At 35.3% G+C, this 15,250-nt stretch overlaps 1 protein-coding gene across 1 annotated transcript in view; it reads right to left on the bottom strand.

Annotated features, from left to right (window-relative positions):
• Positions 1–15,250, bottom strand: part of abca4a (ATP-binding cassette, sub-family A (ABC1), member 4a) — a 51,048-nt gene that overhangs the window by 26,709 nt on the left and 9,089 nt on the right. The window contains exons 7-11 of the mRNA XM_055150781.1: positions 14,201–14,290; positions 12,881–13,115; positions 12,099–12,238; positions 5,962–6,078; positions 4,438–4,635 (exon numbers count right to left, since the gene is read on the bottom strand). Of these exons, the coding sequence (XP_055006756.1) occupies positions 4,438–4,635; positions 5,962–6,078; positions 12,099–12,238; positions 12,881–13,115; positions 14,201–14,290 (780 nt within the window). The remainder of the gene's footprint in view (positions 1–4,437; positions 4,636–5,961; positions 6,079–12,098; positions 12,239–12,880; positions 13,116–14,200; positions 14,291–15,250) is intronic.

Below are 15,250 nucleotides of genomic sequence, written 5' to 3'. Positions count from 1 at the left end.
ACACAAATTTGATTCTTGTGAGCTTTAAGTCATGTTATAATGCTGTTACCTCCGCAAAAAGATAACTGGAGTTGTGTTTTGTTTCATTCACACGTTTGAGTAATCCTAGTTTATTGGTTTGTCTGTATGCACAAAGCCCAAAATGCTCTGCTCCACCTTGTGATGTGATACTTCATTAGAGATGGGCAACTCCAGGTCTGAAATAATCCAAATTATTCTAGTGAAGGTATATGGAGTTTAAAAACATTGTGGAGCTCTTTTTGTATTACTACATGAAATCACAAGGTGGAACAGAGTGTTTTCTGTTTGAGAGAAGAACTCTAAATATGCAGGGTTTGCGTATTAAACATGTGTGAATGAACCAAAACACAACTCCAGGTATGTTTTTTATGAGCAAACACATTATAACAAAGATCATAAAATTCCATAATATGGGCTCTGTAATTAAAAATGTCTGCTATATTGTATTTGATCACAAGCAATTATAGTGACACAATAAAGAGGTCTGACACACCCCTACAGTACGCAACTGGTATAATGAGTCAATTTGGGTCAACTAGTTGAGAAACATTTATAAACTGAAGACTATTCACTGATCCCTGGCCCAGAATGTGTCATACTGTGATTTTTCATTCATACAAAGTTCTGTAGTTACATAAGAGATAAATAACAGCTACATGACACATTTCAGTCAGTTCTGTCTTATTTTATTTTGTTTTAAAGGTGGACTGTGTAACTATTTTGGGTCCGTCAAATGATTTTGATTGGAGATGTTACTGCTTTGTCTGGAATGTTTCACAGTATTTAAACACATTAAACCCTTATTTTCATGGAGACCAAACTGGACCAAGTTACAGGTCAGATCTGTGGAGAGGAAACCCCGCTCACAGTCAGAATGCTTGTTTTTGTAGTTATTTTTGAGTTATAAAACCACCTGTAACTGAGTAAAATGAAGGTACAGCTGTTTAATGCCATACTGTGGAACATTCCAGGCATACCCACAGAAACAAGCAGGTGATGGCCTCCCATTCAAAAAGTTACACAGTGCACCTTTAAGAAAATAAATCTTATTTTCTCTGCACTTGTGTCAGTTTATATCAGCACACACTAAAACCTATAGTAACGAAATCGGTATTGGAACTGAAAAAGATAGATCCCTACAAATGACTAAAACATATGCCATGACCAAAATACAGTAAACCGAAAGAAGACAAACTGTAAATGCCCTTTTTAAATTCCAACGCCCCCTGAAAGCCACACACATGCCACAAACATACAACTACTGAACCATCAAGCCCACTGCCTTTGTTAGCGCCCCATAGAGGAGTGTAGAGTGACAGCTGTAACTAATCGGCCCCAATCGTTCCCACTCTTCTTGTCAAACTCAAGTGCTGTAAAGCTTCAACTTGGACAAAAAACAAAAACCACCAACTATCCACAAATCCACCCATCAATGCCCACAGGTCTCTCCCGTGTCACCCCCCAGTGAGATAGGCCCCTCATCCCGATTAGCTGGAGCAGGCAAGGGGCCCAAATTTAACATTGTTTCAAATGCACTTATACACTTGTGCAGATATGACTGGAGAAGTTGTTGTTTTTTATCCCAACTACTTAATAAAAATAGATAGAAACTAGTTACTTTAGGCTGTACAATTAATTACATTTTGATCGCAATTTCAATTTGTGTGTCAAACAATCTCGAAACTCATATAATTGAGTTGAAATGATTAAGCTTAGCAAAGTTTATTTTGAGATATTTGTTATATAAATAATTATATTTATTTTATTTTTTAAATATAGAGATTGTAGAACAGAGGGATGTATATCTTATTTTTAATACATTTATATTTTTCTATGCCTTATTTCATGTTCAAAGTATATTTTATTCATTTTATGTTTGATACTTCGCAACACTGCTCTAAGGTACATATTTGTAGCCTATATTTATTTTCAATTTGAAAGTTTTGCGTAAATTATCAATAACAAAGTGTTTTTTTTGAGAGAGAAATGTTGAATATGCATTGTGTAACAAAAAATAATCATTTTAATAATCGTGATTTCAATATTGACCAAAATAATCGTGATAATGTTTTTCTCTATAATCAAGCAGCCTATATGATGTAAATTTTGAGACATCCAGGAATAAGAATTTTTTATTTTAAGTGAGTTAAATGAAAAGAACTGGAGTGCAAGTCCAGTTGTTCTTGTTTTAACTTGCTTCTAACACATAGTAGTTGTTTTTTTTCTGCATATATTTCCTTTTTTTAGAGCTTTTCTAAATTGTCACTGCACATTAGAAGCAGACAAGAGATACACAACCACGTATTAAAAAGCACTTATCCACTTGAACATAAAAGAGTAAAAACTGTAAATATGTTATTTTTGTTGCAGCCACTTAATATAAAAGATACAAAGTAGTTATTTTTTCTTTGGCAATTGCCCACCTGCATTTCTAAATGTTCACTTCACATTAGGAGCAATTTTGAGCACAGAAGAGTTACACAACCACCATTAAAATGCACTTATCCACTTAAACACTGAAGACTGAAAGCTGGGGTTTATGTTTTATCCCTAACAACTTTATAAAAAAGATACAAACAAGCCATTTTTTTCCTTGGGCATTTATGCAAGTGGGCAATTGCCAATTTTTAAGCACATTTCTACACATTAGGAGCAGTTTGAGCACACAACCACCATATTAAAATGTACTTATCCACTTGATCAGTACTAGTAGAACAGTAGACTGAAGTATTTGTTTTCACTTCACATTAGGAGCGGTTTGAGCACACAGCCACCATATTGTAATGCACTTGAACATAAAAGACTTGTTTTTATGCCAAACCACTTAACAAAACAGATATAAACTAGTTATTTTTCTTTGGCAATGTCCCACCTGCATATATTTTCTACTTTATGCACTTTTCTACACACATTAGAAGCGGTTTTGAGCACTCAAGAGTTACACAACCACCGTATTGAAATCCTTAAGGATGGGGATTATTTTGTGAATAGGTCTGCCCTTGAACTTGGCATTTTAGGTGCAGGGTGAAAAACAGACTGCATTCCTCACTGTCCCACATGATAAAAGATACTTAAAATGTCCAAACAAAGATCGTTCACGCCTTATAGAAACTCAGAGCTTTATTTCTGGGGCCAAGTTGGATGCTTCTGATAAAATACCACACATGATCAAGGAATTTCTATAGCCACAAGGAAAACAAATAAGAAGTGTTTTATTGTTTCAAAGGAACTATATTACACAAAATTGACTCTTGTGAGCTTTAAGCCATGTTATAATGCTGTTACCTCCTCAAAAACATACATGAACTTGTATTTTGTTTGTTTATTCATTCACACATATCTGAGTAACCCTTTATTTTTAGTGTGTTTTGGCAGTTTTTAAGTTAACAGCTATAGCTTTTTACCTTTAGTTCAGTAGAGATCCAAATGATTGTATTGAAGGTGTACGGAGTTTAAAAACACAATGGAACACTTTCTGTATTACCATATGACATCACAAGGTGGGACAGAGAGTTTTCTGAGTAAAAGCAAACATTATGACATACTATAGATCACAAAATACGTCTACAGAAAGGATATTTTCAAGACGTAGTAAATTTAAAATAATTATAACTTTAACTATATTACTATATAACTTTTTGTTAATCTTCCAAACAAGAGTATAAAATGCTATTCATGCAAATCGATTAATTATTTTATTATAAATTCTTTATTTGCTTACTTTTCACTAATGCAGATACTGTTAACTAGGACTCCTTTGTATTCATGCTTTGCACTGACATTACGCTGGGGGTGCTCCACATTTATCTTAACGTTGGAATGTTTAGGTGTTACCATGGCGACATAATACGCACATTAGCAAACAATGGCAAAAAAGGCTTAAAGATTGTCTGAAAATGCAAGAAAAAATATGAAATGGGTTTAAGCAACACATTTTCAGGAGCTTGTGAAACACGTTTGCAGCAATAAAAAATGAAAACGCTTATTACGAGCATTTAAGGTCCTGCTTACAAAACAAAAATGGTGAGAGTGATTAACTGAAAAATCGTTGGCTAATGCAGCTTGCAACTGCAAAATTATTTGAGAGAGACTTGTTTAACAGCACAAATCGGCTCACCTGTTGTAGTTTCAACTAAAGCAGCTCTTTCTGATCAGATTGTATTAAAATAAAGATCAAATTAACTTTAATAAAGCCTCAGACAGAGCAGAGCCTACAGCCAGCACCACACCTGCAGGAAATGATGAAAGTATCAATAAATAGTAGTTTTTCATAGGTTACCTTTTAGTCCTATACCTGAACATCAACCACAAATTGGTGCGCTTAAAATAGGAAATAATTGATACCAAAAATAGAAGTCATATATACATTTTTCTAAAGACTGCACACCCTTATGCCATTGCCATAATTATACTTACATCTCCGTACTGGTTGAGCATTCGAATGACTCGATCAATGAGGTGGAAAATGTCTCTCCAGTCAAACTTTGGTACGCCCTCAGGCCTCTCCTCGGGTGGGCCGTTGTACAGGAAGTTGAGGATGTGTTTGGAGGAAAATGGCGCCTCGTCAAAACTCTTGTCAATAAAATCCATCACTGAAGGATTGTAGATGGTGTCCTGGAAAAAAGACACAACATATTTATGAATTCAAATCCTGAGAATGTGGGAAAGAATACAATACTACTTTAAATTTGTGGAATTACAACAAAATCTGTATTAAATATAAATTGCTGTTGTTAGTTTATCTGACCAGCCAGAACCACACGCTTTGAAAAAACTACACAAAGACGAGTGGATCTGGAGCTGTAATCTGTCTCCATGATTTCAGAGGATGTGATTGACAGGTGGATTAACCAATCAGAAAGATGCAGGCTCTGTTTGAGTTCAAATAAACATAACTGCTTACACGTAAAAAGGAGAAAAAAACAACATAAAGGACTGAGAAATAGCACACATTTTTGCAGAATCAACAAACGAAGTATAAAACTATTCCTCGTCTCAGCTAAAAGAAGTTATCTATTTTGTCTTATTTGAGAGAGATGTTTCTACAAATTAGCAGCTGTGGTTGGATCATCTAAAGTTTGGATAGAGGATTTTCACTTTCTATTGTATGGTCTCTTCTGGATTCAAACTAAATGCAGAAGGACCTCGCTGGTCAGGCAAATTGTTAATATTAAATTAAGTTAGAATTTTCAAGTTAACATTTTGAATCTAACTAATTATTGAGACAGAAATGCTCGCAGTAGAAGGCATATTTTTCAAGTTACGGTATTACTTTAGTGATTAAAACACTTATAATTGACTATTAAGTAAGTAAATTAATAAATAAACCTGAACACCATACTGTGGAACATTCCTGGAAGTTAAACATTGTATTCTAGAAAAAATCAAGTAAAGATGTAACTAAAGCTGCAAGGTCATTTCGTCAAAGAACAAAAGAGACAGTAGGGTGTGAAAGTGTAAAAAGTCAAAAGTCAAATAGTATCCTACGTTGACAGGAAAAGGAGGTTATACGGTTAGAGATGAATACTGGAAAAACTGTGACAAAAATGGTCTGGTCTTAAAATAATTTGAAAAACAGGTCAATATGAAAGAGAACGATAAATTGAAAGGGGAAATGCTGACAGATTTGCTAAGATAAATGTATGTTCAAACTGGAAACCTTTTATTAAAATAGGTTTAGGGTAAAAGATCAGAGCAAAATAACAATCTAATCAATCTCTTCTGTGGGGAGCTATAGGTGTTAAGAAAAACAGCAAAAAGATCAGTTACAAAAGGTGATAGTTTGTCTCTTCACTCTAATTTAAATAAAGAATATATTACACAGAAAACTATTTGACATATTGGCTCACTGAAGTTAAATTGCCTAAAATCAAAAAAACATTATCTCAATTTAACTGCAAAGTTTGAAGTATTGTTAGAACTGCATGATGTGTGTCATACCCGGATCATCTTGACCTGGATGCCATCTTGGAAGAAAGTCCAAATTTGTGGAGCCACCTCCTCCCAGGCCTTCCCCAAAACCTTCAGTCTCTCCAGCTCCTCAAATGTGGTATTGGCCTGGAACAGATAATCACTTAATTAACTTCAACAACATTTATGTATGTTATTGAGTATTTAATTTAGAAAAAAACGATTTGTGTTTATTATGTGCAATTAGCTGGGTTCCCTCTGCAACAGAAAAGTTAAACCAAACTCTATGTTGTAACCTATATGGCTTTCTAGAATAGACCGTGAGAAAATCCAGACTAAACCAGGCTTAACCCGGACAAAAATAAACCTATTTTTATACGTCTTAATCATGACTAATTTACCAACATGTAAACCAGGAATAAACCAGGGTAGCTTGCAAATGTAACACTAGGATTAAGGTATAAATAAAATATAAATCACATCGTCACACCTCTAAGTATTGTGATTGTGATTAGATTTGCAATTTATGTTTTTAAATGAGTGAATGAATGTTTATTTGGACAGTAATACATAAAACATGCATAGGAAATGTAAATACATAGATATAATACAAAAAATGAATATGTCTTTTATAGGGAAGTAATGATATCCAAATCTCTCGGTATGATATTATCACGATAAGCATCTCACAGTACGATATTTATTGTGATATTTTTAAGTGGAAAATATAATTGTAGACAGGACACTTTTTTAGTTTTAAAATACCTTGACAAGATTTTGGTGAAATTATTACTGTTGTCTGTGCTGAAATGAATCATGGGACATGTAGTTCCCTATGTTTTTTAGCTGTTCCTACTAAAGAACAAGGCATTTAGGCAAAGGAACTTGTAATTTGATATACTGCGACAGCTCTAGATATTATTGTGAGACTTCTGATGATACGATATCATGATATTTTGGTTATAGTTATATCCCTAGTCTTTTATAAAACAAATAAACAAAAGCACTTGTCACAAAAAGCAGTGGGATGCAATCATAATTCAGTTCAAATTCTTCATTACAAAACTCACCCAGGTGCATTCATAATTAAAAGATTGAGATATGAACAAATAAACTAACACAAGAATCCCATATATTTCAGAACATAGTTGTAACGGTCTAAACTCCAGGATTAGCAGTTTTCTCCCCCTAAAAACACACAATAATTTGATGTTTAGAGAGCACATTCTATTACTTATATATATGCAAACAAATATGCTACCACACAATTTAAAGCAAGTATTTAAACTTTTACTTAATCTCAATTACTGTCAATCTCAATACTTAAGATTGATGGTTTTTGACATTGTTTTAATTCTAGAAAAATACAGATTTTCCCCAAAGCGCCAGTGTTAACCAGTATGAGTGATTGTACAAGAATTTATTCAAGAACCCTATGCATTTCAGAACATGTTCGTAAAAGTCTACACTACACAGTTAGCGGTTTACTCCCCCTATAATTTGTTTTGAGAGAGCATTCTACTATTTATATAAATGCAGCCTTTGCCATTTGTATTTTAAGATATTGTGCCGCCTCATCTCACCTCAGAACTACTGTATTTTTGAATGTGAGAAGGAAACACTGATAAAACCGATCACTTTGACCTTGTGTCCCTCTCAATGTCAAGCCCACAGACTGTCACACGTCTAATCTGCAGCTACATACCATTCCCACAATAAACCGCCGAAAAACAGGATTGACAAAGAAAACACACACATTCCCACACACAGAGCAGCGTTCCCGTGGGCCTGTCCTGATAACCACCAACCTACAACTAAATAATACAAACTAAATACTACAGACCTGATAAATATTTACAAAGAGGTGGAGAGTGGTAGAGTATCCAAACCTGTACTTAAGTTTGGCCAATGTAACGTAGGTAGAACTTAGACAAATTTTACTGATCCACAAGTGAAATGATTTGGACACAGTAGCTCACACATCACAATAAATATATTAAAAAACAGCAAAAATATAAATGGTAATAATTAATTCCAAATAAAAAATAGCAAGAGACTGGTGTCAAATAAGGCATAATTGTAAAAGTAGTAAGTACTATTATGTATGTAGTAAGTAGCAGTGCTTATCCAAACAGCTCAACACAATTACCGGTAAAAGCAACATCAAAGTTCTACTAATTGTTGAGTATTAGAAGGTCTCTGTGATCAGATAAACCAGTTTATTATAGGCTATTACACTATTTTCTGATCTTTGTTATAGTGTTTTCTTATCAAAAACATACCTGGAGTTGTGTTTTGTTTCATTCACACATGTTTGACACACAAACACTGCATATTTAGGCTGAGTTCTTCTCTCAAACAGAAAACACTCTGCTCCACCTTGTAATACCATGTGCTCTACTGTGTTTTTAAGATCCATACACCATCACTACAACCATTTGGATAATTTCAGCCCTGGAATTGCTTATCGCAACCTAACTAAAAGGTAAACGGTAGCCATTAACTTGAAAACTACCGCTTCATGACATCATAAGGTGGAACAGAGCATTTTGAGTTTTGGAGATGTAGACAGACTAATAAAGTGTTACTCAAACATGTGTGAATGAAACAAAACACTACTCCAGGTTTGTTTATGAGGAGCATTATAACATGACCAAAAATTCAAAAGAGTCAATTCTGCACAGTATGGGACTTTTAAAAGACAAAATACAAAAATCACAACAATTTTAAACAAAGCACACACCACTTATAGCTTTAAATATATAAATGTACCTAACTCAAACAATACAAATACTTTCTTTAAAAATGTTGTCTTTCTTTGTATATACAACCAACAAGTATCACCTTATAACTGACACACTTTGTATGTTGTAGCAGTACAGTGTTTTGCTGGGGCTGCATTAACTACTGGCTATTTTGGTATTCAGGCATGTGCAGTGGGGGATGAAAGTTCTTAAGAGTACACCCAATTAAACGCCTTCCTCTTGTGTGTGTCTGATTTTGGGTGACAATGAGGACAATGGGACCCGGGTGACAATGGAGGCGGTTGGTGAAAACTGGGTGCAGTGCATTCAGCGTGGCCACTGAATCCCAGGCAGGTTCCCACCACACAGCGCTTCCTCATTCCCAGAAGAAGTGGTTAAAAACAGCAAAGGCCATAACAACATTATAGAGGGTTTTTGACAGTAATTGGCTCAAAAGGGCAACTCAGGCCATTCTGTAGAAAAAAAGTAGTTTTAGGGCTGCGTTTAAATGTTTGTGTTGGAGTTATTGTTGTAATTTGAACATAATAGAAAATAATCCATTTTGAGGATGTCTTGTGCTTGCTGTGTTCCACCTTGTGATGTCATGAAGCAGTAGTTTTCACGTTATGAGCTACCTTTCATCTTCAGTTCAGTACAGACACACATTTCCAGGGCTGAAATTATCCAAATGATTCAAGTAAAGGTATATGGAGTTTAAAAACACATTGGAGCACTTCCTCTATCAGAATATCACAAAGTAGAACAAAGTGTTTTCAGTTTGAGAGAAGAACCCAGCCTAAATACGCAGGGTTTGTGTGTTAAACATGTGAGAATGAAACAAAAAACAACTCCAGCTATGCCCCAGTTTTAGGTGATAAAACAATATAATAATGAAGATCAGAAAATAGCATAATATGGGCCCGTTAAAAGTCCACTACTCTGAATTTCTTGGATTTTCTCCAAGAAGATGTTATTACTTTGTCTAAAAAATCCATAGAATGGCATTAAATGTATCTATCTCCATGAAAACAAGCAGATAGTGTCACCAAGCCAAATTACAGGTCAGAACTGTGGAGAAGTGACCCCACTCACAGTAAGAACACAGTAACAGCTAGATAGATATGTTTAATGCCATACTGTGCAACATTTTTAAAGCAATAATATCTCCACAGAGACAAGCAGCTGGCAGGCCTCTAACTTTAAAATATTACAAATATTGGCAGGAAATATGGTTAAAATGCATATTTCCGTTATATTAATTAATAATTAATGAGATCTATGTTGTAGTCAGTAATAAAAATTTCAGGTTCAACATTTGTACACTGGATATCTCATGGCGACAGTGCAAACTTGCAGTGTTTCAATAAGCATAAGAGACGCTATATCTGCACTATTTTCAATTTGATCCTTCATACACCTTTTGTACAATATTTGAACCTCAGTAAAGTCATTTATATTATTTACACATTTTAACACATTTTTGATGACTTGCCATAATGTCAGTTGAATATCGTCATTGGAAAAATCCCCCAATATAAAGATATTCATTTGTGTCAGCATCGCCTTGGCCTAAGTGGTTTCTTACATAACTTTTCCTCATACCTCTCTCTCCACTGTATCCATTAAAGGCAGCCGAGCAAGTAAATAAATGACTGTTTAAAAGTGTGTGATAAGAAGCAGTGATAAGATGAGCTGCTCTGTATCACAAGAGCAGCCCTATAAAAAACAAAACATTATATAAACCAACTGTAGCTATGTAGATGTTGCTTATGAAAAAAAACAGCAAAAACAAGAATCCATGTTTTATAGCTCAAAAATACCTAGAAAAACAGGCATTCTGACTGTGAGTGGGGTTGCCTCTCCACAAATCTGACCTGTCACTTGGTCTGGCTTGGTGCAGATAGTCCATGCAGATAGAAAGGTTTAATAACATATGTGAAACATTCCAGACAAAGCAATAATATCTCCACAGTGAAGAAGCATTTGACAGAACCTAAACCAGAAAAGTTACACAATTTAACATAACAGATTAACCTCTCAGTCACTACATCCTTGGTGCAATTAAGATCCCAATCTCTTCTTTAAATCTTGGAGAGAGAGGGGAAAACAAAGAGGGCATTACAGGTCGGAAAAGAGGAAACTTGAGTGTGTAGATTTCTTTGTGAGCGGGGTCTTTTAGGACAAACTCCACTGCTTACATAACAGTGAAAAACTACGGCGCCACTAGTCACTACAGCCGATGAGCTTGTGTGCCTCTATAGCGACTTAGCCATCCATGACTGGCTATCCCCTATAGACCATTGAGGGGCACGTATCAACATCCACACACAAAGACCTGGACACGACCGGAGGAAAGCTGATCCTCTTTTTTGGACAAAATGTGTTGAAGTGTGGCTTTAACTGAAGCAAAGTTGGAGATAGCTTTGAGCACTATTGAGAGCTTTTTTTTATTTATTGACAATATTAGAGAAGTTAACTTGCTGATGTATAGGGTTCCAACTCTTTTTCACTGACAAAATATCAAAATTTTTCCATGAATTTTTCATGACCTAAAGCGAATTTACCATTACTTTACGGCACCCTACATGTGTAGAATTTATGAGAATTTTAGGGCTAAATATGAAATGTTAACCCTTTCCACTCACCTTATGGTTTGGTATATAGTTTTTTAACATTCAAAATACTATCAGTGCATTTATTGTAGTCTCCCATACATTCAGAAATAATCATAATAGACTTGTGATAACTTAACAGAATGATGTAGAGAGAAAGAGATAAAAAAAATTCCATGACCTTCCCAGGCCTGGAAAATGACATTTTCAATTTCCATGACTTTTCCAGGATTCTCATGACCGTGGGAACCCTGGATATAATAGAAGAGATTTAAACAAGAGAGGTAGTCTATGTTAAAGACTAAGTCAAAATGTAATTGTGCAATAAAACAGTAAAATAATGAAAATTGCATCTACAAATACAAAAGATTTTATACAAGCAATTAAGGCTTCAGTTTACTCTCATTAACAGTTATATTTAGGTGTGTAAATGAACAGGAAACATTAAAATTAAACAATTTCTGTATGATCTGTTATTCTTAATAGCCATAGAATTATTTTGGGTTAAAATACTCAAAGTAATTTGTTCATCTTTCAATTTTATGAATGATATTGCTATCCCTTTGCCCCGTACAGCTGCGCTCACCCTTGTCCTGGTTTGGTCCTGGTTTGAGCCAAGTTCAGTGATGTAGATGTGGTTTGGTTTTGTTCTAGTCCTGGTTTAGTTCCAGGTTTAGTCCTATATTATATGGTGAATGCACACGTTTAAACAGACTAAGATTCAACAGCCAAATTTAAAACTACCACACAAGTAATACACCAATGAAAATTTGAGTAATTTAAAATTGTACAGTCACAATTTGACACTTACATTTTTGATGATCTTTCTGGCAGCTGGTGAGTCTGGTGCATAGAGGATCTGCCCCATCATCATCGGCTTCACTAAGTTCCACACGATCCTGGTTGCAGGATCTGACTCCAGTTCTCTCATCATGTCGTTACAGAAAGGTGCTGAAAATACATTTTATAAAGAGCTTTAAGGGTGGTTCTTAAACTGGTGGTGCAAAATGCTTAGCATACAGTTCAGAATCCTGCAGCTTTAGGCCTGCTCTGATTGAGTTTAGTCCTGGTTTAACTGGGTCATAGTTTGCGGATTGAATTTTGACCCTGTTTAGTCTGGTTGTAGGCCTGGGTGTCTTATTATGGCTTGTTCAGCACTTTGGTCCACTGCGGCTATGGTTGGTGGTCAAAGTTGTATTATGAAACTTTTCTAAGCCAGAGCTTGCATTTTTACTACAAGTGGGGTCATCGCTCCACAAATCTCACCTTTAACTTGACCTGGCTGAGTCACCTGCTTGTCTCCATGGAGATGTTATTGCTGTGTCTGGAGGGCTCCACAGTATGGCATTAAACTTATCTATCTCCATGGAGACAAGCAGGTAATTCCACCAAGACAAGTTACAAGTCATATCTGTGGAGACAAGACATGGCTATGCTCACAGTAAAAATGCAAGTGTTATAAGCAATAAAAACACCTTTAATTGAATAAATGCAATTACATCGCTATGGAGACAAGTTGGTGATGGACCACTGAGCAGAAAAGTTACACAGTGCGTCTTTATGTACGATTTACATTGATTTAAACCCACTCACTTGTGCTGTTGTCATAGGCGTATTGTCCCTGGTTGCTTCGGCTGCTGATGCCCAGAAAAGCTTTATAGTTGTTGTCTTCGTACCAGTTGTAAGAGGTGACTCTGGAGAAGGCGCCCTCGCTGTACCCACAGACCAGGCTGGAGACTGCAGATATCACCTCGCTGAAGGACAGGTCGCTCTGGAACAGAGGGGTCAAAACCTGGAGAAGCTCCTGGGAACTACTCCTCTGGAACAACTGCGGAACAAGACAAAACATTAAAAATATATTAATGTTGTTATGTGCTTTTTAGTCTAATTATTGATAAAAGTTAAAGTTGCACTATGTAACTTTTTGATTGGGGTCCATCACATGCTTGTTTCAATGGATATTTCAATGCTAACGTACACTTCCAGTTTACTAGATAATAACACACTTTATAATTAGACTATTTAGAGTTACTGCAACTCACTATATTCACCGTGCAGTACTGTGCAGGAAAGTCAGTTCAAAACGTTACATTATCAAAATGAGAAAGTTTTCTTCTTAAACTATTGCAAGCAGTTGAACATACATTTACCTTCCATTTACAAAGATATTATATTATCATTATACAGTAGTATAATAACATATTTTTCTTCTAATGCTAAACCATTACTGAAGGTTACCAACAAGCTTGTTATCGCATTAGTACATGAGTACAGGTTTTACATTGGATACCCTTCCAAAACCAACACTCCCCTTTATCAAGGGGCAAAACAAGCAAGATTATACAAAACAAGATTATCTTGGCTTGAGGACTTTTGGAGTTCACTGGTTAACATGTATATTGATAGTAATTTTCGTGGTAGGATTAAAAAAAGACCACAAAAAACAAGATAACGAATTGTCTTAGTAATTCCTCAGTCGTTCAGGTAGCTTCAATTGTAAGAAAAAAATAATAATTCTGTCTGGAAAAATTGTAAAAAAAAAGTTTGGAGTGAATACGTTTTGTAAAGATCACAGATTAGTTACATAAATATATTATCAAAATAGCAACTGTACACCAAAACAAACTGCATCCAGGAAGACTAATAGGAAACCCATATTTAAATTATTATTGAAGATTTCACTTGTTTATTTTAGGCACTGGTGTTGTTTCCATTTGATCCCATATTGTTGATGAATCTGTTTTGAACATGACTGAAGCCAGCTCTGGATTTAGCCTTCCTCATACGCACTAAATATGCCCCCACTGTCTGCATTTGCGTAAAGACCCCGTAGAGAGGAAGCAACTGTTTCCTGTTCATCTAAAAATAAACCAAGGTGAACTTTTGAATGAGGCTGCAATGGTTCAAACTCACCTCACGCAGTTTTTCAGACACAGCAGAGATGACACGCACCCACAGACGAATGTCGATGCCGTTCGAGTGGTTGTCCAGAACGCGAGGAAGCTAGAAAGATAAAATAAAACAATAAGTAACAAAAGTCATTATGTGGGACTGTCACGGCCCCTGTTGTGCTCTGTTTGTATTAATTATTGTTCTATTTTGAGGTGACCCGGATGCACAAGGGCCCAACACATCCAGCTGCCTATAAAAGGGACCCGCCTCCTACACCCATGGCTGCTCCTCTAGCTCAACTTCCACAACACACTTTAGAACTATTTGCACATACTTATTGTAACTTAGTAAAAAATAAATGCTTCAGCAGAGAGCTTAAATCTGTTGTGGTAACTGAGTCAGGCCGAAACAGGGACATACCTGAAATCAATTAAACAAAACCAGACTGATAAAAAGGTAGGACTGTTGCCATAGTAATTAACAATTCTAAATGAAATAATATTATATCTTTTGAATGGTTAACAGTCCTCAAAATGGCACCATAAAACAGGAAGCTGGAGCCCATGAATAGGTCATATTTGTAGTGGAGTTTGAATAGATGTATTAATATCTTTTAGTAATGTTTAAAATTTTAGCGTTTTTTGAGGGACAGAACAGTCACCCATATTAGAATTAGACCATCACTGATTGTTATAGTAATAGATTTCAGCCATAACTGCAATAATAAATTCCAGCTAAATATATAATAAACTTTGTCAAGAGTATTAGAGAGAAATTTATATTTTTTTCCCAGTGAAACCAATTGTCATCCCTAGTTGTTGCTATGGTTAATCTTAGTCTAACACTATAAATAAAATGCACATGATACAAGTAATACAGTATTTTCATTATAAAAGTTGATATCAGTTTAATATTGACAATAAATCTGGGCATTATAACGTCACTAAATCAGGTGCAACTTGAGTAATTAATTAAGATTTTTCTTTTTAATTAACATAAGCAGACCAAAAGAGCACAAATACAAAATCTATATAACCACCTAGACATCTAAAATGGGCATATTATACTGTA

Source organism: Boleophthalmus pectinirostris, unplaced genomic scaffold, assembly GCF_026225935.1.
Source record: "Boleophthalmus pectinirostris isolate CB_2022bp ecotype Guang Dong unplaced genomic scaffold, ASM2622593v1 HiC_scaffold_15, whole genome shotgun sequence".
In the NCBI taxonomy this organism is placed as follows: Eukaryota; Metazoa; Chordata; class Actinopteri; order Gobiiformes; family Gobiidae; genus Boleophthalmus; species Boleophthalmus pectinirostris.
The sequence above is the reverse complement of the archived record's forward strand: the minus strand, read 5'-3'. Positions and strand labels throughout refer to the sequence as shown.